Below are 13353 nucleotides of genomic sequence, written 5' to 3' on the forward strand. Positions count from 1 at the left end.
TCCCGCCCCCAGGCCTGCATTGGGGAGGGGTCCCTGGGGTCACTCAGGTTTATTTCCATAAAATCACTTTAATTTTATTTCCCAGTAAAATCTCATCACACACAGGCTCAGTGCCCCCTCCCCGCTGGGCACGGCAGGGCTGTAAATCCGGGGGCAAAGGCTGTGTGTTCACCCCGCGGCCAGCACAGCATGATGAGCTTTCCCTCCGGGCTGGCTGCCAGACTCAGTGTCAGACTCCCAGGGCTGTGCCCAGGGGATTTGGGCGCTTCTGGGCTTCCCCTTCTGAGCTCGGGCTGGGTGTGAAGGGGGAATGGCAGAGGAGGAGGGGAACGGCTCGGTGCTAGCACAGAGCCCGGGCAACGGCAGCGATGCAGAGCAGGCTGTGCCCGCAGGTGTGTGCACACATTGACATGTCTGAATGTGGCCACCGACTTCACCCTGCCACCGACTGCCTGGGGACACGGGACAGCAAAGGAGCGCCCGGAGGGACAGCAGAGTGACAACGGCCTGGCTGCATCCAGCCCCAGCAGCCCCAGGTCAGGCAGCCGCCAGCCCCAATCCCTCGCTCCAAAACCTGCTCTCCTCCACGCTTCCTTAAAAATAATCCCGAGCTGAGTTTGTCAGAGACTGCACTCGGTGCCAAGGCAGGCTATAAATACCAGAGGCTATTTAGGAGCGAGGTATTTATACTGCTGCTCCATCTCCCTGCCGGGCTGCCCAGGGAGGCAGCAGTGCTGGGCTGCAGGAAAAGCCCCAGGGAGCTGCAGGAGAGCTGCACCCGAGGGGGTGACCAGAGGGGGTCACCAAGGCCCCCAGGGTGTGTCCCCTTGCGTGCTTTGAGGGTCCCCAGGATGAGGTGAGAGCTGAGAATCTGACACCAAGTTCTCAGAAGGCTGATTTATTATATTAAGATATTATATAGTATCGTATTATATAATATTAATATGCAGCATTATATTACATAAATATAATTAATAATATAAATATATTATATACTATTATGTTATATACTAAATATATACTATATATAAAAATATACTCTCTATATATTATATACTATTATGTTATATACTAAAGCTATACTAAAGTATAGAGAAAGGATACAGAGAGAAGGCTGGAAAAGAATGAATAATAAAAACTCGTGACTGATCAAAGTCCCAACACAGCTGGATTGGGATTGGTCATTAATTAAAAACAATTCACATGGGACCAATCAAAGATGCACCTGTTGGGAAGCAACCTCCAGGCCACATTCCAAGCAATCAGATAATTATTGTTTACATTTCTTTTCTCAGGCTTCTCAGCTTCTCAATAGAAAAATCCTGGCAAAGGCATTTTTCAGAAAATGTCATGGTGACACCTGGGGACAGTCAGCTCCCTGGCAGCCCAGTGGTTCTCTTGTATCCATCACACCTGGTAAAAAATATAAATAAGGAAAGAGTGTGTGGGAAGTCTAGGACTTTTGAATAACTGACTAATGTGATTAAACAGAAGCTGTTTATTGTTTATATTACACATACTTTTATTGATTTTACAAATTACTAATTATGCACTTCTTGATTGGTGTTTTTGTCTTGCTCTCTCATTTTCTGTTTCTATTTTTTAGTATCTGTGATTGGTTATATTTTAGGTGTTTCATAGTCTTCTGTTTTTTAGTTCTTGAGATCTTGGTATTCAGTTTCTCAGCCTCTTTGTTCTTATTTTAGTGTAGTTTATGTTTTAGTAACTGTGATGAATTGTACAGTGTTTTGATAAAATTCTGATAAGAACAGTTCCAAGCAGTGTGGCTGGTGAGTTGTTCAGGTATATTGCTACAAGAGTGGCATTTGTTTCACTGGAAAAACTGGGAACCAAGCTGCCCCACTCCACAGCTGCCTGGGGAAGGTGTCAGCCAGGGCATGGAGGCTTTTGGGGGGCAAAGCCAGGAGGGCAGGGATGGGAACATCCTCCCCACGGTGGTGGAGAATGATGGTTTGGAGACCCTCCCTGCTAAAACAGCTCCAGCATGGGCAGGCCCCATCCTGGCACCCAGCACCCTGCTGGCCTCGGGGACCCAGGGGCTGGACCCCACTCCAGGGCATTTCCTGGAGTGCAAAATGCCCCAGAACTCCCTCCAAGCAGGGCCTGTGGGCTGGTCTGGGACCCCCAGAAACCTTTCCCTGCTAGGGGGGATGTGGGGGAAGGGAAGGGAAGGGAAGGGAAGGGAAGGGAAGGGAAGGGAAGGGAAGGGAAGGGAAGGGAAGGGAAGGGAAGGGAAGGGAAGGGAAGGGAAGGGAAGGGAAGGGAAGGGAAGGGAAGGGAAGGGAAGGGGCTTTTCCTCAGCCCCCTTTCCACACAGCGCTGGGAAGGAGCATCAAAGTGGATGGGGAGAGGTGGTGGGTGCTCCCCTCACTCCATCCTGTGCTGTTTTGGTCCAAATAATGGAAATTGGGATGGCAAGGTCTGGCAACTGAGCCCTGCACCAGTGGCTGTTGGTGTGGGATGGATGTCTGGGAAGTAACAGGGAGCTGGGAGGCCAGAGAAGGGACTGGCCCTGGGGTCAGAGCTGGCTCAGGCTGGTTTTCCTGACCAGACAAGTGTAAGGATATCTGTAGTACCAAGGAGAAATTGATGTCAGAGATGCCTCCCCCAGCAGCCTTAGGGCTGCATCCTGATCCCTCCTTCCTGGTCCTCTCTGAAGGAGTCTAGGCCAGGAGGCCTCACTCTGGGCTTTGTCACCCCCAAAAGTTCAGTTAAAACCTGTTAAGGTGCTGCACATGTGTTTAACTGGCAGAAATGGGGGTGCCCCACAATCTTCTGAGTCCTGGGCCTGGAGGCAGAAACACTGGCAGCTCCTGCTGATCTGCTGACCATCTTCCCTGGGGGCTCCCCCAGAATATCTGGGATTTTAGGACACTGTGGGAGGGTGTGAGAGTGTCCAACATCCTTTGGGGAGTGCATCCATGGTCCAGGGCTGTGGGATGGGGAGGCACTTCCACCCCCTGTGGGCGGGCAGAGGCAATGCTGGCTGATAAATGCCTGGCCCCAGGGCTGGGAATGTGTCCTAGGGGAAGGTGCTTGTAGGGACAGCAAGGGCACAGTGTTGTGGCATTCACGTTTTCTGAACAAAATCCCTTTGTCCAGGGTTTTTCTCCTGGGAAGCTGAGAGGCCTCAGAGAAAAGGAAAACTATTCTGATCTCATTTGCTTCTCCTGTGCTGTGCTCATGTGGAATGTGTTTGGAGATTGTTCACCCACAGGGGATTGTTCCATTGCATTCTGCTGGGAGTTGTTTGCACTCTTTGGCCAACCAGGGCCAAGCTGGGTCAGGGCTCTGGAGAGAGTCAGGAGTTTTCATTGTTATCTTTTCAGCCTTCTGTCAGTATCCTTTCTGTATTCTTTAGTATAGTTTAGTGTAGTATTCTTTAATATATTATAGTGTCATAAAGTAATAAATTAGCCTGCTGAGAACATGGAGTCAGATGCATCATTCCTGCCTTGGTTGGGGCATTCCCAGCAAATACAATACAGTGTCACCCATGAGCTGCCCGGGGTGCAGCTGCTCGGGGTTAATCATCCCAGGAGCCCGGTGTTTGTGCTGGGGCAGTGAGGGCTGGGGGCTGGGCAGACCCTGCTTAGATGCAGGCAGGGCCCAGCCTGGTGCTTTAGGTTTTCCCCGTTTCCAGCTGTTCAGCATTGCTCAAACATGGGATTTTTCCTTTCCCTGGTGCAAATGCCAGAGCTGTGACCCAGCACCAGCCCCTGCACCTGCCTGGGGTTTGGGAGTGAGGCAGAAAACCACTCCTGCCAGTATCCCACAGCAAGGAGCAGAGCCAGGGCCACACCTGTGCCATGCCAGTGCCCATGCCCATTCCCTGTGCTCATTCCAGTGCCCAGGCTGTCCCACCTGTGCCTGTCCCATATCCCATGCTCCATATCCTATGCCATGCTAGTTCCTGTCCCATGCTCCATGTCCTGTGTTCCAGCTCCCATGCCAGTGCCTGTCCCATGTCCTGTGTCCCATGTCCAGTGTCCCATTCCAGTTTCTGGCCCATATCCCATGTCCCATATCTCATGCCAGCACCTGTCCCATGTCCTGTGCCATCACAGTGCCTCTCCCATGTCCCATGCCATGCCGGTGCCTGTCCCCGTGCCCATACCCTGTGCTCAGCCCGGTGCCCAGGCCGTTGCTCGCACCCCACGCCCCGTGCCACGCCGGTGCCAATGTCGCCAGTCTGTCGCACCCTCCGCAGGCTGCACCGAGCCGATCCCGGCTCCCTGCCAACGCCTGGCTGGCGGCCACCAGTTATCCCAGTGCCGACCAGCAGAGGGGAATGCTGGTCCGCAGGAGCCTCCCTCCTCCTCCCCCTTCCCTCCGTGCCGCCGGCCCCGCCGGCCGCTCCCTGCCCCTGGGGCGCTGGTGGGCGCTGGGTGCTCACCCACCGGGGGTGAGGCTGGGGTGACACCCCGGCTGCCTGTCACAGACCCCTGGCATCGGTTTGGGGGGGAGTTTGCGGATCCCCTGGTGCCCCTCAGTCAGTGTCACCCCTCTGCTCAGAGCTCTGTGCCCGGGCTGGAACTGGGGCTGGAGCTGACAGATCCTGCTCAGAGCTCCGTGTTCAGGCTGGAGCCGGGATTTGGAGCTGATGGATCCCGCTCAGCGCTCCATGCCCGGGATGGAGCTGATGGATCCCGCTCAGAGCTCCGTGCCCGGGCTGGAGCTGACGGGTGCAGCCCTGATTCAGCAGAAGCCGCTCGAGGCAGGCCTGATTCAGCACTGGTTAATGACGCTGTTATCGGGAGCGCAGCGCTGGAGTCAGCAGCGGGACGGAGGGTGCAGCAGCCCGCGGGCACGGCATCACCGCTCGCGGGGCTGGGCACAGCTGCCCTCGCCTTTATCAGCATTGCAAAGTTTTATTGCTGCAATCACGCTGCTGTTAATTGCACCGAGAGCAGTTCTGGGGAAGGCGAGCAGGAGGGCACCGCCACCCCCTTCTCTGCTGCTGCTTCTCCCTCCTGACCAGCCTGGGCTGGCTCGGACCCCAGGGCACAGCGGGTCCCTTAAAAATGACACGCCCGGGGCCTCAGAGGTGACCCCAGGTGGGCTCCACCCCCACCTTGTGGATGGGGACCTGAGCCTAGCTCTGAGGGACACCCCGACCTCCCCTCGGCTGCAGCTCCTGCCCTCAAACCCCCCCTCGACCGCGATCGGGTTTCCCGGTGATCTGGTGCGGTGGAAATAGATCCCTGTGCCAGGGTCACTGAGAGTGGAAGGAAAACTCCACTGATTGCTCCTGGTGTGGGTGAGATGGAAAAACATTTGCCGGGCTGAAGATTTATCCTGCAGTGCTCAGCGGCTACAGGAATCCAGCAGGATTCTGGCGGAGGGGAGAGGCTGGGAACAGCCTGTTCTGGGCTCTCTGCAGGTGCCTCCAGCACCTCTGCTGCCGAGAGCTCAGGTTCTACACCGTGCTCATGGAAAATCCAACGGGAGCAAGGTGGGATGATCCCCCCAGGTACCGAATCCAGCGGAACCAGCTGAGGGCAGGAGGGCAGGGAGCTGAGCACACAGCCCCTGCCAGGCTTGGTTTGACTGCTGTGAGCAGAAAAAATACCCCACACAATCAACTTTTTTAAAAAAATGCTTTGTCACAGCTCTGGATTGTGGCATCAGAACCATCCAGAAGTCCTGGGAGGGGGAAGGACAGGTATGGACACTTTGCTCATCATGATGGACTAATGCACTGAAGGCTTTGAAGGCTTTAATAATTTGGGAACTACCTCACCTCACTGCTGCCATCTCCACCATCCCAGGAGCTGCCTGAAATCACGAGAGTGTTTATTCTCCTCGGCTGCATTCACAGGGAAATCCTTCATTTCCAAGCTGGGATAGATAATTCATCAGCTCTAGGCAGATAAGCATTATTTCCATCTCTTCAGTGAGATGTAATTAGCTGGCATGATTAGACTTTATCAGCCTGCAATTCTGTACAACTCCAACACTGCACAGCCTCTGATGGGAGGGACGTCTGTGCCAGATCCCTCAGAGCCCCAGCACGTGGGACAGGCCTAGGACAGGGTGTGACAAAGCCATTTGAGCATCACTTGTGCTGCTGGCACTGCTGGTTTGTTCTCCTGGATCCAGGGGCTTTACCTGGAGCCTTTGCAGAGGGATGTGGAGAAGAAGAGCAGGGAGCTGGGAGCTGAGCCTGCAAAGGGGGATGGGTTTAAAGATGTCCTTGGGAAGGATGGAGCCAGGAGGGGAGGCAGGAGGGCAGTGGGGGGCTGTGTCTGCACCCCTTGACCTCAGCAGGATGGGTGCAGTGCCTGAGCAGGGCCAGGCTGGGCTCCCAGAAACTGCAGCTGGAGAGGAAGGACAAACCATCCCCATCCCTATTCCCATTCTCATCCTCATCCTCCTGGGGCAGCCACTGGGGCAGTGAGGATGAAGGAAACCCTGACTAGGAGCATGTTGGGGACAATCCCCTCTGCACAGGACCATAGGGGAATAAACCAATATGTGCTGGAGAGGAAGGACAAACCATCCTCATCCTCCTGGGGCAGTGGGGATGAAGGAAACCCTGACCAGGAGCATGTTGGGGACAATGCCCTCTGCACATAACCCTGTAGGAATAAACCAAAATGTGCTCACCTGCCGAGTTTTGAGATCCCAAATGTCTTCAGTCCCAATAAAACCCTTCAAACAACTTCTGTACTTTCCTGGCCCAAGCTTTAGCAGCTGAGCCTGTCTCTGGCACCAGGCAGCCTGTGCCAAAAGCTCCCTGCTGTGGCACTGTCTGGTGGTGCCAGGACTTCGTGCCCATCCTCAGGTGGTTTTTGGAGCCCCAAAAGCAGCCTGTGTGTCTGTGTGACAGCTCCAGGCTCTGCTGACAGACTATTTTTGTATGCCACAAACATTCCCTTTCTGTTTGCAAATCAACAATATCAATGCTGTCCATTTTTTACCTCTTCATTCAGGTTTTATTTATTTATTTAAGAAACACACCAGTGGGCAAAATAGACAGTGATGAGTCAGTGCTGCTGTGCTTGTACAGATTAATTTTGCAAAAATAAGGCTTTTTAACCACTTACTTGGTTTATTTAGCAGGATTCTGTGTACACTGCCTAATCATATTCCATACATTGCTTTTTGGAAGGGATGAAGCTCGGTTTCTAATAATGAAGTTATTTACATGGATAGATATTCCCATTTCTTTTCAATTTGAAGGGGGTGGATGCATTTTCATTGCCTCTTAAATACCATCACCTCACTAAGACAGAATTTCAAATTAATTCAGAGCCAGAATCCTCAGGGATCAGCACTAGGGAAAGTGTTTAAAAGCCTCCAGTGGAATGATTTTCTATTGGAAATGAGATTTTGCTGCAGATAAATTTCCCAGGAGAATCCCTTGATACCAGCAGCATTCTGGCCTGGCAAACAAATTGAAAACAAGCCCTGTGCTAAGGGTAAAACCTTCTTATGGAGCATCCCAGGGGGAAAAAAGGGAAATATTCCAGCTTCAGAACATTTTCCCATTGAAATGAGTCGGAGGGGGGAGAAGAGTATCAGGATGGAAAAGGCTGATGCACTGTGGGCATCCCTGGGGGGAGAGGGAGCTGGGACAAATGCAGGTGGCACCTGGCTGCCACTCGATGCGCTGATGTTTTTTGGGGAGTGTTAGGCTTGGGCAGAGCATGACAGCGGCGCACAGTGCCCAAAAGGAGGATTTTGGCTCCAGGGTGGCATCCCCCTGGCTGGTGTCCCCGGGGAGGTGGCAGAGCTGCAGGGCAGGGCTGGCGGTGGCAGCAGGCGGGGAGGGAGAGGTGTGCCCATCCTGCCGCCCCCTGCCCAGCCCCGCGGCGGCCAAGGGCAGCTATTTCAGGAGGATAAACAGGATGCCTCGCTCCCAGCTCGGCCACTTCCAACCCTCCCTCCCACCGCTGCCGGGTAAACAAGGCCAGCCCAGGAAAAGCCGCCCGGAGCCGTTTCCACGCTGGCTGCCCCACACCGAGCCAAGCAGCTGAGCCCGGCCCAGCCCCGGCTTCCAGAGGTCTGGCAGCATCCAGGGACCCCGAGCGATCCCAAGGCGTGCATCCACCTCGGCAGCGACTCCCCGGAGCCGCCCTGCAGCTGGGAACGGCTTGAACTTTCTGGTCACGCCACCACGTCCTCCTTCCTCCTCCTCCTCCTCTTCCTCCCTCGGTCACACCCCGAGCTGCTGGCGGTGCCCGGGCTCTGGGAATGAGGGCGGCGGGGCCTTTCCTCCCCTCGGATCGTGCCCGGGCAGCGCTGCGGGATCCTGCGGGCTGTTTCCGCCTGCTGCGCTTGGGAAAGGAGCCGCGGCAGCAGCAAGAGGAAGGAGGAGCTTTTCCAGCGCTTCCTCCGGCTCCGCGGCTCCAGCTGCTTCCTCCCCGGCTGGGTCCGAGGAGACTTCGCACGATCGCTGCCACATTCCCGATTCAGTGTCCCCCCCCCCCCCTCCACCGCTCCCCGGCTCCCCGGGAGATGTTAGCCCCCATCCCGGGACAGCTCCTGCGGCTGGGGCGGGTTTAAATCACCTCGAGCGTTCCCATCCCGTTCTCCCCCGGGCCGGGGAGGCCAAGGGGCCCCTGGCTGTGCCCGCCGCCCGCCGGCTCCCACGCCCCTCTCCAGTTTGGCACAAAGTTCAGCCTGTTGGCCGCGGGTGTGGGCGCAGGTAGGACGGAGCCCGGCTGTCGCAATGCCGGGCTGGAGCAGCGCCGGACCAGCACGGAGCCGGTTCTCCCGGTGGGACTGCGGGGGGACATCGGGCACAGCCCCCTCCTCCATCCTGCCCATCCCCCGCCGGCAATTAGCGCGGCTAATTACCCGGCGGGGGGACACTCGCAGCCTCTCCCCGAGGCCGGGGGCGGCGGGCGGGACGCGGGGCGGTGCGGGAGGAGTGGCCGGCGGGGGCCGTGGGGCGCCGTGGTGCCGGGCCGCCCCGAGCTCTGCCTTCTTCCTCCTCCTCCTCATCCTCCACCTCCTCCTCCTCCTCCTCCCTCTTCCCTCCTCCTCCTGCCGCTCCTCCCGCCGCCCAGCCCGGCCCGGCTCCGCTCGCCATGGGAGATGTGGTCTCCACGCACCTGGACGAGGGTCGCCGCCAGCACATCGCGGGTGAGCCCCCGGCGCGCCCCTCGCTCCGCTCATCCCGGGAGATCCCCGGCATCTCCCCATCCCTCCTTCTATCCCTTTGGGAACCCCCCCGCTCAGTCTTCCCGGAACCCCCACGCCCGCTCTTCGCCTCTTTCTCGCTCTTTAAACTTTTTAAATTTTAGTTTCCCCGCGGTTTTGCCTCGACACAGCTCGGGGGGGTACCCGAGGTGCCCGTGTGCCTCCCAAATGAAAGGCTGCGTTGTGCCGTGGTGTTTGTGTTGGCGGCGGGGCTCGGGGACCCCTCGGGCTGCGGGAGGGGAGGGGGGAGCTGGGCTCCGGGGGATGCTGGAAGCGCAGCGACACCGCTGTCAGCACGGGCACTGCTGGCGCCGGCTGGCACATGAGCCTCATCCCCCTTCACAGTGCTGGGAGATCCTTAGGAACCCCCACTCAGAGGTTCTGGGACGGAGGGAAGGGCTGCCTGCACCCCTGGCTGGCTCCAGGCAGGACACAGCAGTGCCCCCGCCAGCCCCGTGCGACCGGCAGGGTGACAATGCGGTCATTGAGAGCCCGTGTGTCCCGCGGCTCAGGATGTCTGTCTGCCCGGAGCTGCCCGGGAACCGCGGGACGCGGGGTGACGGCTCTGCCCAGCACGGATCGTGGGAAGCTGTGGCTGGGGGGCTCAGCGCTACTAATTGGGGTCTATGGTGATACTCCTGACCCCTGTAAGTGGGGTCATCCCCCCATCGCCGTGCTGGGCTCCCTCAAGCCACTTTGCGTCACTCGTGATGCGGGCGCTTGGCTCCCCGGGGCTTCTGAGCGGGCAGGACGTGACCTCCGAGCCCTTTCATGTCCCAGCTTTGGTTTCAGCTCCCCAGGCTGGCAAAAAAACCCTCGGCTCCAGTGGCTGAAGCCACCCCCGCAGTAGCGGGGCCGCACCTGAGCAGTGTCACAGCCGAGACTGGCTTCGAGCTGGACCTTGTGCGTCTCGCCGGCAGCTCAAGGGCTGAGGACCGCCCATGTTTTGGAGGTGACTCCGCCGTATCACTCCTCTGTCGCGGCCATAAAGCCTCGGGAGTGGCTCTGAAGTCCTTTTGTCCCCAAGGGCTCTGGGGGAAGAGCTGCCGGAGCTGCCGTGGGGCTGGCACAGGGACGGCTGTCTCGCCGTGCAGCCCATCCGCCCTGCCAGGCCCCATCCTGGCAGGAATGCTTACGTGGTATGCGGCTCAGCAGGACGCCAGCAGGTTTCTGAGCTTTGAAGGAGAGCTTGGAACTCGCTCTGGGGTTTTCATCTTGCATTAGTTAAAGCTCAGCCCGGCTGAGCACCGGCTCGGGGCTGCCTGTGGCGTGTTTGGATCCAAAGCACATCCTGAATTTCTCTGGAACTTGCTGCTTGTCTGTGCATAGATAGCTCCCCGTGCAAGCCCCTGTGATCCTAATCCTGAAGAATAACAAGGAGAAGCCTGGCTGGGTTTCCTGTGCAGGAATCTGTCTCTGCTGGGTCAGGGTCTGGGTGTTTGCAAGGCCAGGCTGGATGGCTGCACCCTGGCAGGGTGGGATTTAACCCATGCTTGGGGACTTCAGAGGGCTTTTCATGGGAAAAAAGATTCCATGGGTGAAAAAGATTTATGTGGAATAGGATTATGGAGTCTGGGCTGGGACATGTCCCGTGCCGTGCTGGGCTGAGCAGCGGGGACACACACCTGTACTGGGACACCTCCCTTGGAGACACTGGGGCAAACTGGGTTCCTGGAGCACCTCTCTGCTCCTGCCAGGGCTCCTGGCTGGCTGGGGAGCCCCTGGAGCTGGGAGGGGCTGGAGCCCAACAGACAAGGCACGACTTGCTGTCAGGCATGCAAAGCAACGTGGCGGGGAGAACTCCAGGTTTTCCTGCCTAGCTCGGCCTGTTCTCTACTGCTGCTGGCCCAGGAGGGATCCAGCCCTTCTCCAAGCAGCTTTTCCCAGTTGTCCTCCCAAATTTGTTGGGTTTGGATTTGCTGCCCAGGCCCCCATGAGCCCTGGTTGCTGGAGGGACAGGAGCTTTTTGGGCTTGGCAGTGCTTCCCGAGGTTGCAGCCCCTTAGACCAGCAGAGCTGCTGGGCAGAGCCTGGCCCAGACCTGTGCCCCTCCTGGGAATGGGGTAAAGGCAGGAGGGAGGTGGGAGAAGCCCTGCCATGCCCACAGTGCCCAGGCTGTGCAGGTGCCATGCCCTGTCCCAGCCCATTTGATGGTGGCTGTGTGAGACTTGTGCCAATGTCTCCCAGAAGTCACAAGTCACACAGGTGGGACTTGGGTGGCTCAGGAGCAGGGTCTTTCCTCCCAGCTGGGGCTGGAGGGCTCCAGGCAGTCACAGAGGCAAGTCCGTGCCAGCTTTGGGGTGTCAGGGCAGCCAGGTGTGAGGCACAGGTGTGATCCTGCATTCCCTTCTCCAGGGTCTCTCTGACTGGTGCTTCCTCCTGCCCCCCTCCTTTGGACATCTTCCTGCCTGAGTCAGCCAGTTTGTTTGTCAACACCCTTCAGCTGCTCTCCTCCTCCTCCTCCTCCTCCTCCTCCTCTTCCTCCCAGATGTGGGTTGGGAGTTGTTTCCAAGCTCCTCTGTGGACTGGAGCAGAGACTGGCTCACCCTCCTTGTGCAAGGATGCCCAGCGTGGGCACCATCACCTGGGCACAGCAGGGAGGCAGGGATGGGGTGTCCTGGGAAACCAGGATGTCACTGGGTGGAGTTTTGCACAGCGTCTCTCATGCCCAGGGCAGTGGGTGCTCTCAGCATGGACAGGATGAGCTCTTCCCTCATGCTGGAATCCTGATGCTTCCCTGGAGCATCCCATGGACCCCCCTGGGGCCTGAGCTGAAGCATGGTTGGCAGGAGCTCTGGGTGGAGCTGCTGGTCCTGAGCCCAGAGGTGCCAGCACCCAGGGATGCAGCAGGAGGTGCTGGGTGAGTGGTAGAGCCCAGGGATGCAGCAGGAGCCCCTGAGTGCCATCCTGGGTGAGAGGCAGAGCCCAGGGATCAGCAGGAGCCGCTGGATGTCTCCATGGCAGAGGGATGTGGGGGTGGGTGGCTGCGCAGGGAGGGTTCCCGGGAGCTCACACCTTGCTCCGGCATCTCCGGGGAGTCGCCAGCCCGTTAATTACGGAGTGAAGCAGCTGCTAATTTCGGGGTAGGACTTCCACAGGCAGCAGCCCACGCGGAGGTGACACCGAGATTCATCCCTGGGGCGGGACCTGCAGCCTCCCTGCTCCAGGGAGCCTTGTGGGGCATCGGAGTGTGCGTGTCCCTGATTCCAGCGAGCAGGGGGATGGGATGGGATGGGATGGGATGGGATGGGATGGGATGGGATGGGATGGGATGGGATGGGATGGGATGGGATGGGATGGGATGGGATGGGATGGGATGGGATGGGATGGGATGGGATGGGATGGGATGGGATGGGATGGGATGGGATGAGCTGGGCATCAGGGTCGGCTCCAGAGGTACCTGGCAAACGCCAGAAGGCACCAGGCTGTGGCGTGCCCCGGGGGTGGAGGCTGCTGGCAGCGGGAGAAGCTTCACTGTGGCTTCCCTAAGCGTGACACTCATTTCCCAGCCTCTGCCACAGCTCAGCTCCAGCCGGCGTGGGAGGTGGAGGCTGCCGGGCTCTGGGGTTGGTCTTGAGGCTGCAGCCCTCACCCTGCCCCGGGGGCAGCCGTGCAGGGAGGCTCCGAGGGTGCTGCAGCCGTGGAGTGGTTTCTCCCAATGAAACGTGTGTCTTTCATCGCCAAATAAATAACTCCCCTGGCATGTCAGGGCTCCCTGCCAGCGGCGAGGGCTGGTTCTGGCAAGCTGGGGCTTTACCTGCAGCCGTCGTGTCGGGGCACGGGGCTCGCTCCCAGCCAGCGTGTCGGGGCAGGGGACACGGTTCTGGTGGCCTCCCCAGGGGGCGGGAGCCCTCCCGGCTGTGCCCCACTGAGCCCCGGGGCAGAGCCTGCCTGCCCTCGGAGGGGGGGTTCCCCTGCCTCCCCCGGCCGGGTTTAGCCAGAGGCCTTGGCTGGAGCAAGCTGGGGCACGCAGGGAGGGGATTCCTGCTCTGCCTGGGAGCAGCAGGGCTGGCACAGGAGGAACAGAGCCAGAGTGGCAGCTCAGTGCTCTCCTCTGGCCAGCCCAGGGAGAGAAAAGCATCCCCAGACCAGGGCACCTCCATAGTAGCGTCAGACACCCCAAAAACCATGTCAGATTAAGCCCTTTTCTGTCCCAGAGAAGGGGTAACTGAGGTGTTTTAAA

At 58.2% G+C, this 13353-nt stretch overlaps 1 protein-coding gene across 1 annotated transcript in view; it reads left to right on the forward strand.

Moving 5' to 3' along the window:
- The first annotated feature begins 8936 nt into the window (after positions 1-8936).
- The window catches only part of NIBAN2 (niban apoptosis regulator 2), a 34899-nt gene continuing 30482 nt past the window's right edge, over positions 8937-13353 (forward strand). Inside the window, exon 1 of the mRNA XM_050980918.1 lies at positions 8937-9114. Coding sequence (XP_050836875.1) covers positions 9060-9114 — 55 coding nt within the window. The 5' untranslated portion in view covers positions 8937-9059. The remainder of the gene's footprint in view (positions 9115-13353) is intronic.

This window comes from Serinus canaria, chromosome 17 (assembly GCF_022539315.1).
Source record: "Serinus canaria isolate serCan28SL12 chromosome 17, serCan2020, whole genome shotgun sequence".
Classification (NCBI taxonomy): Eukaryota; Metazoa; Chordata; class Aves; order Passeriformes; family Fringillidae; genus Serinus; species Serinus canaria.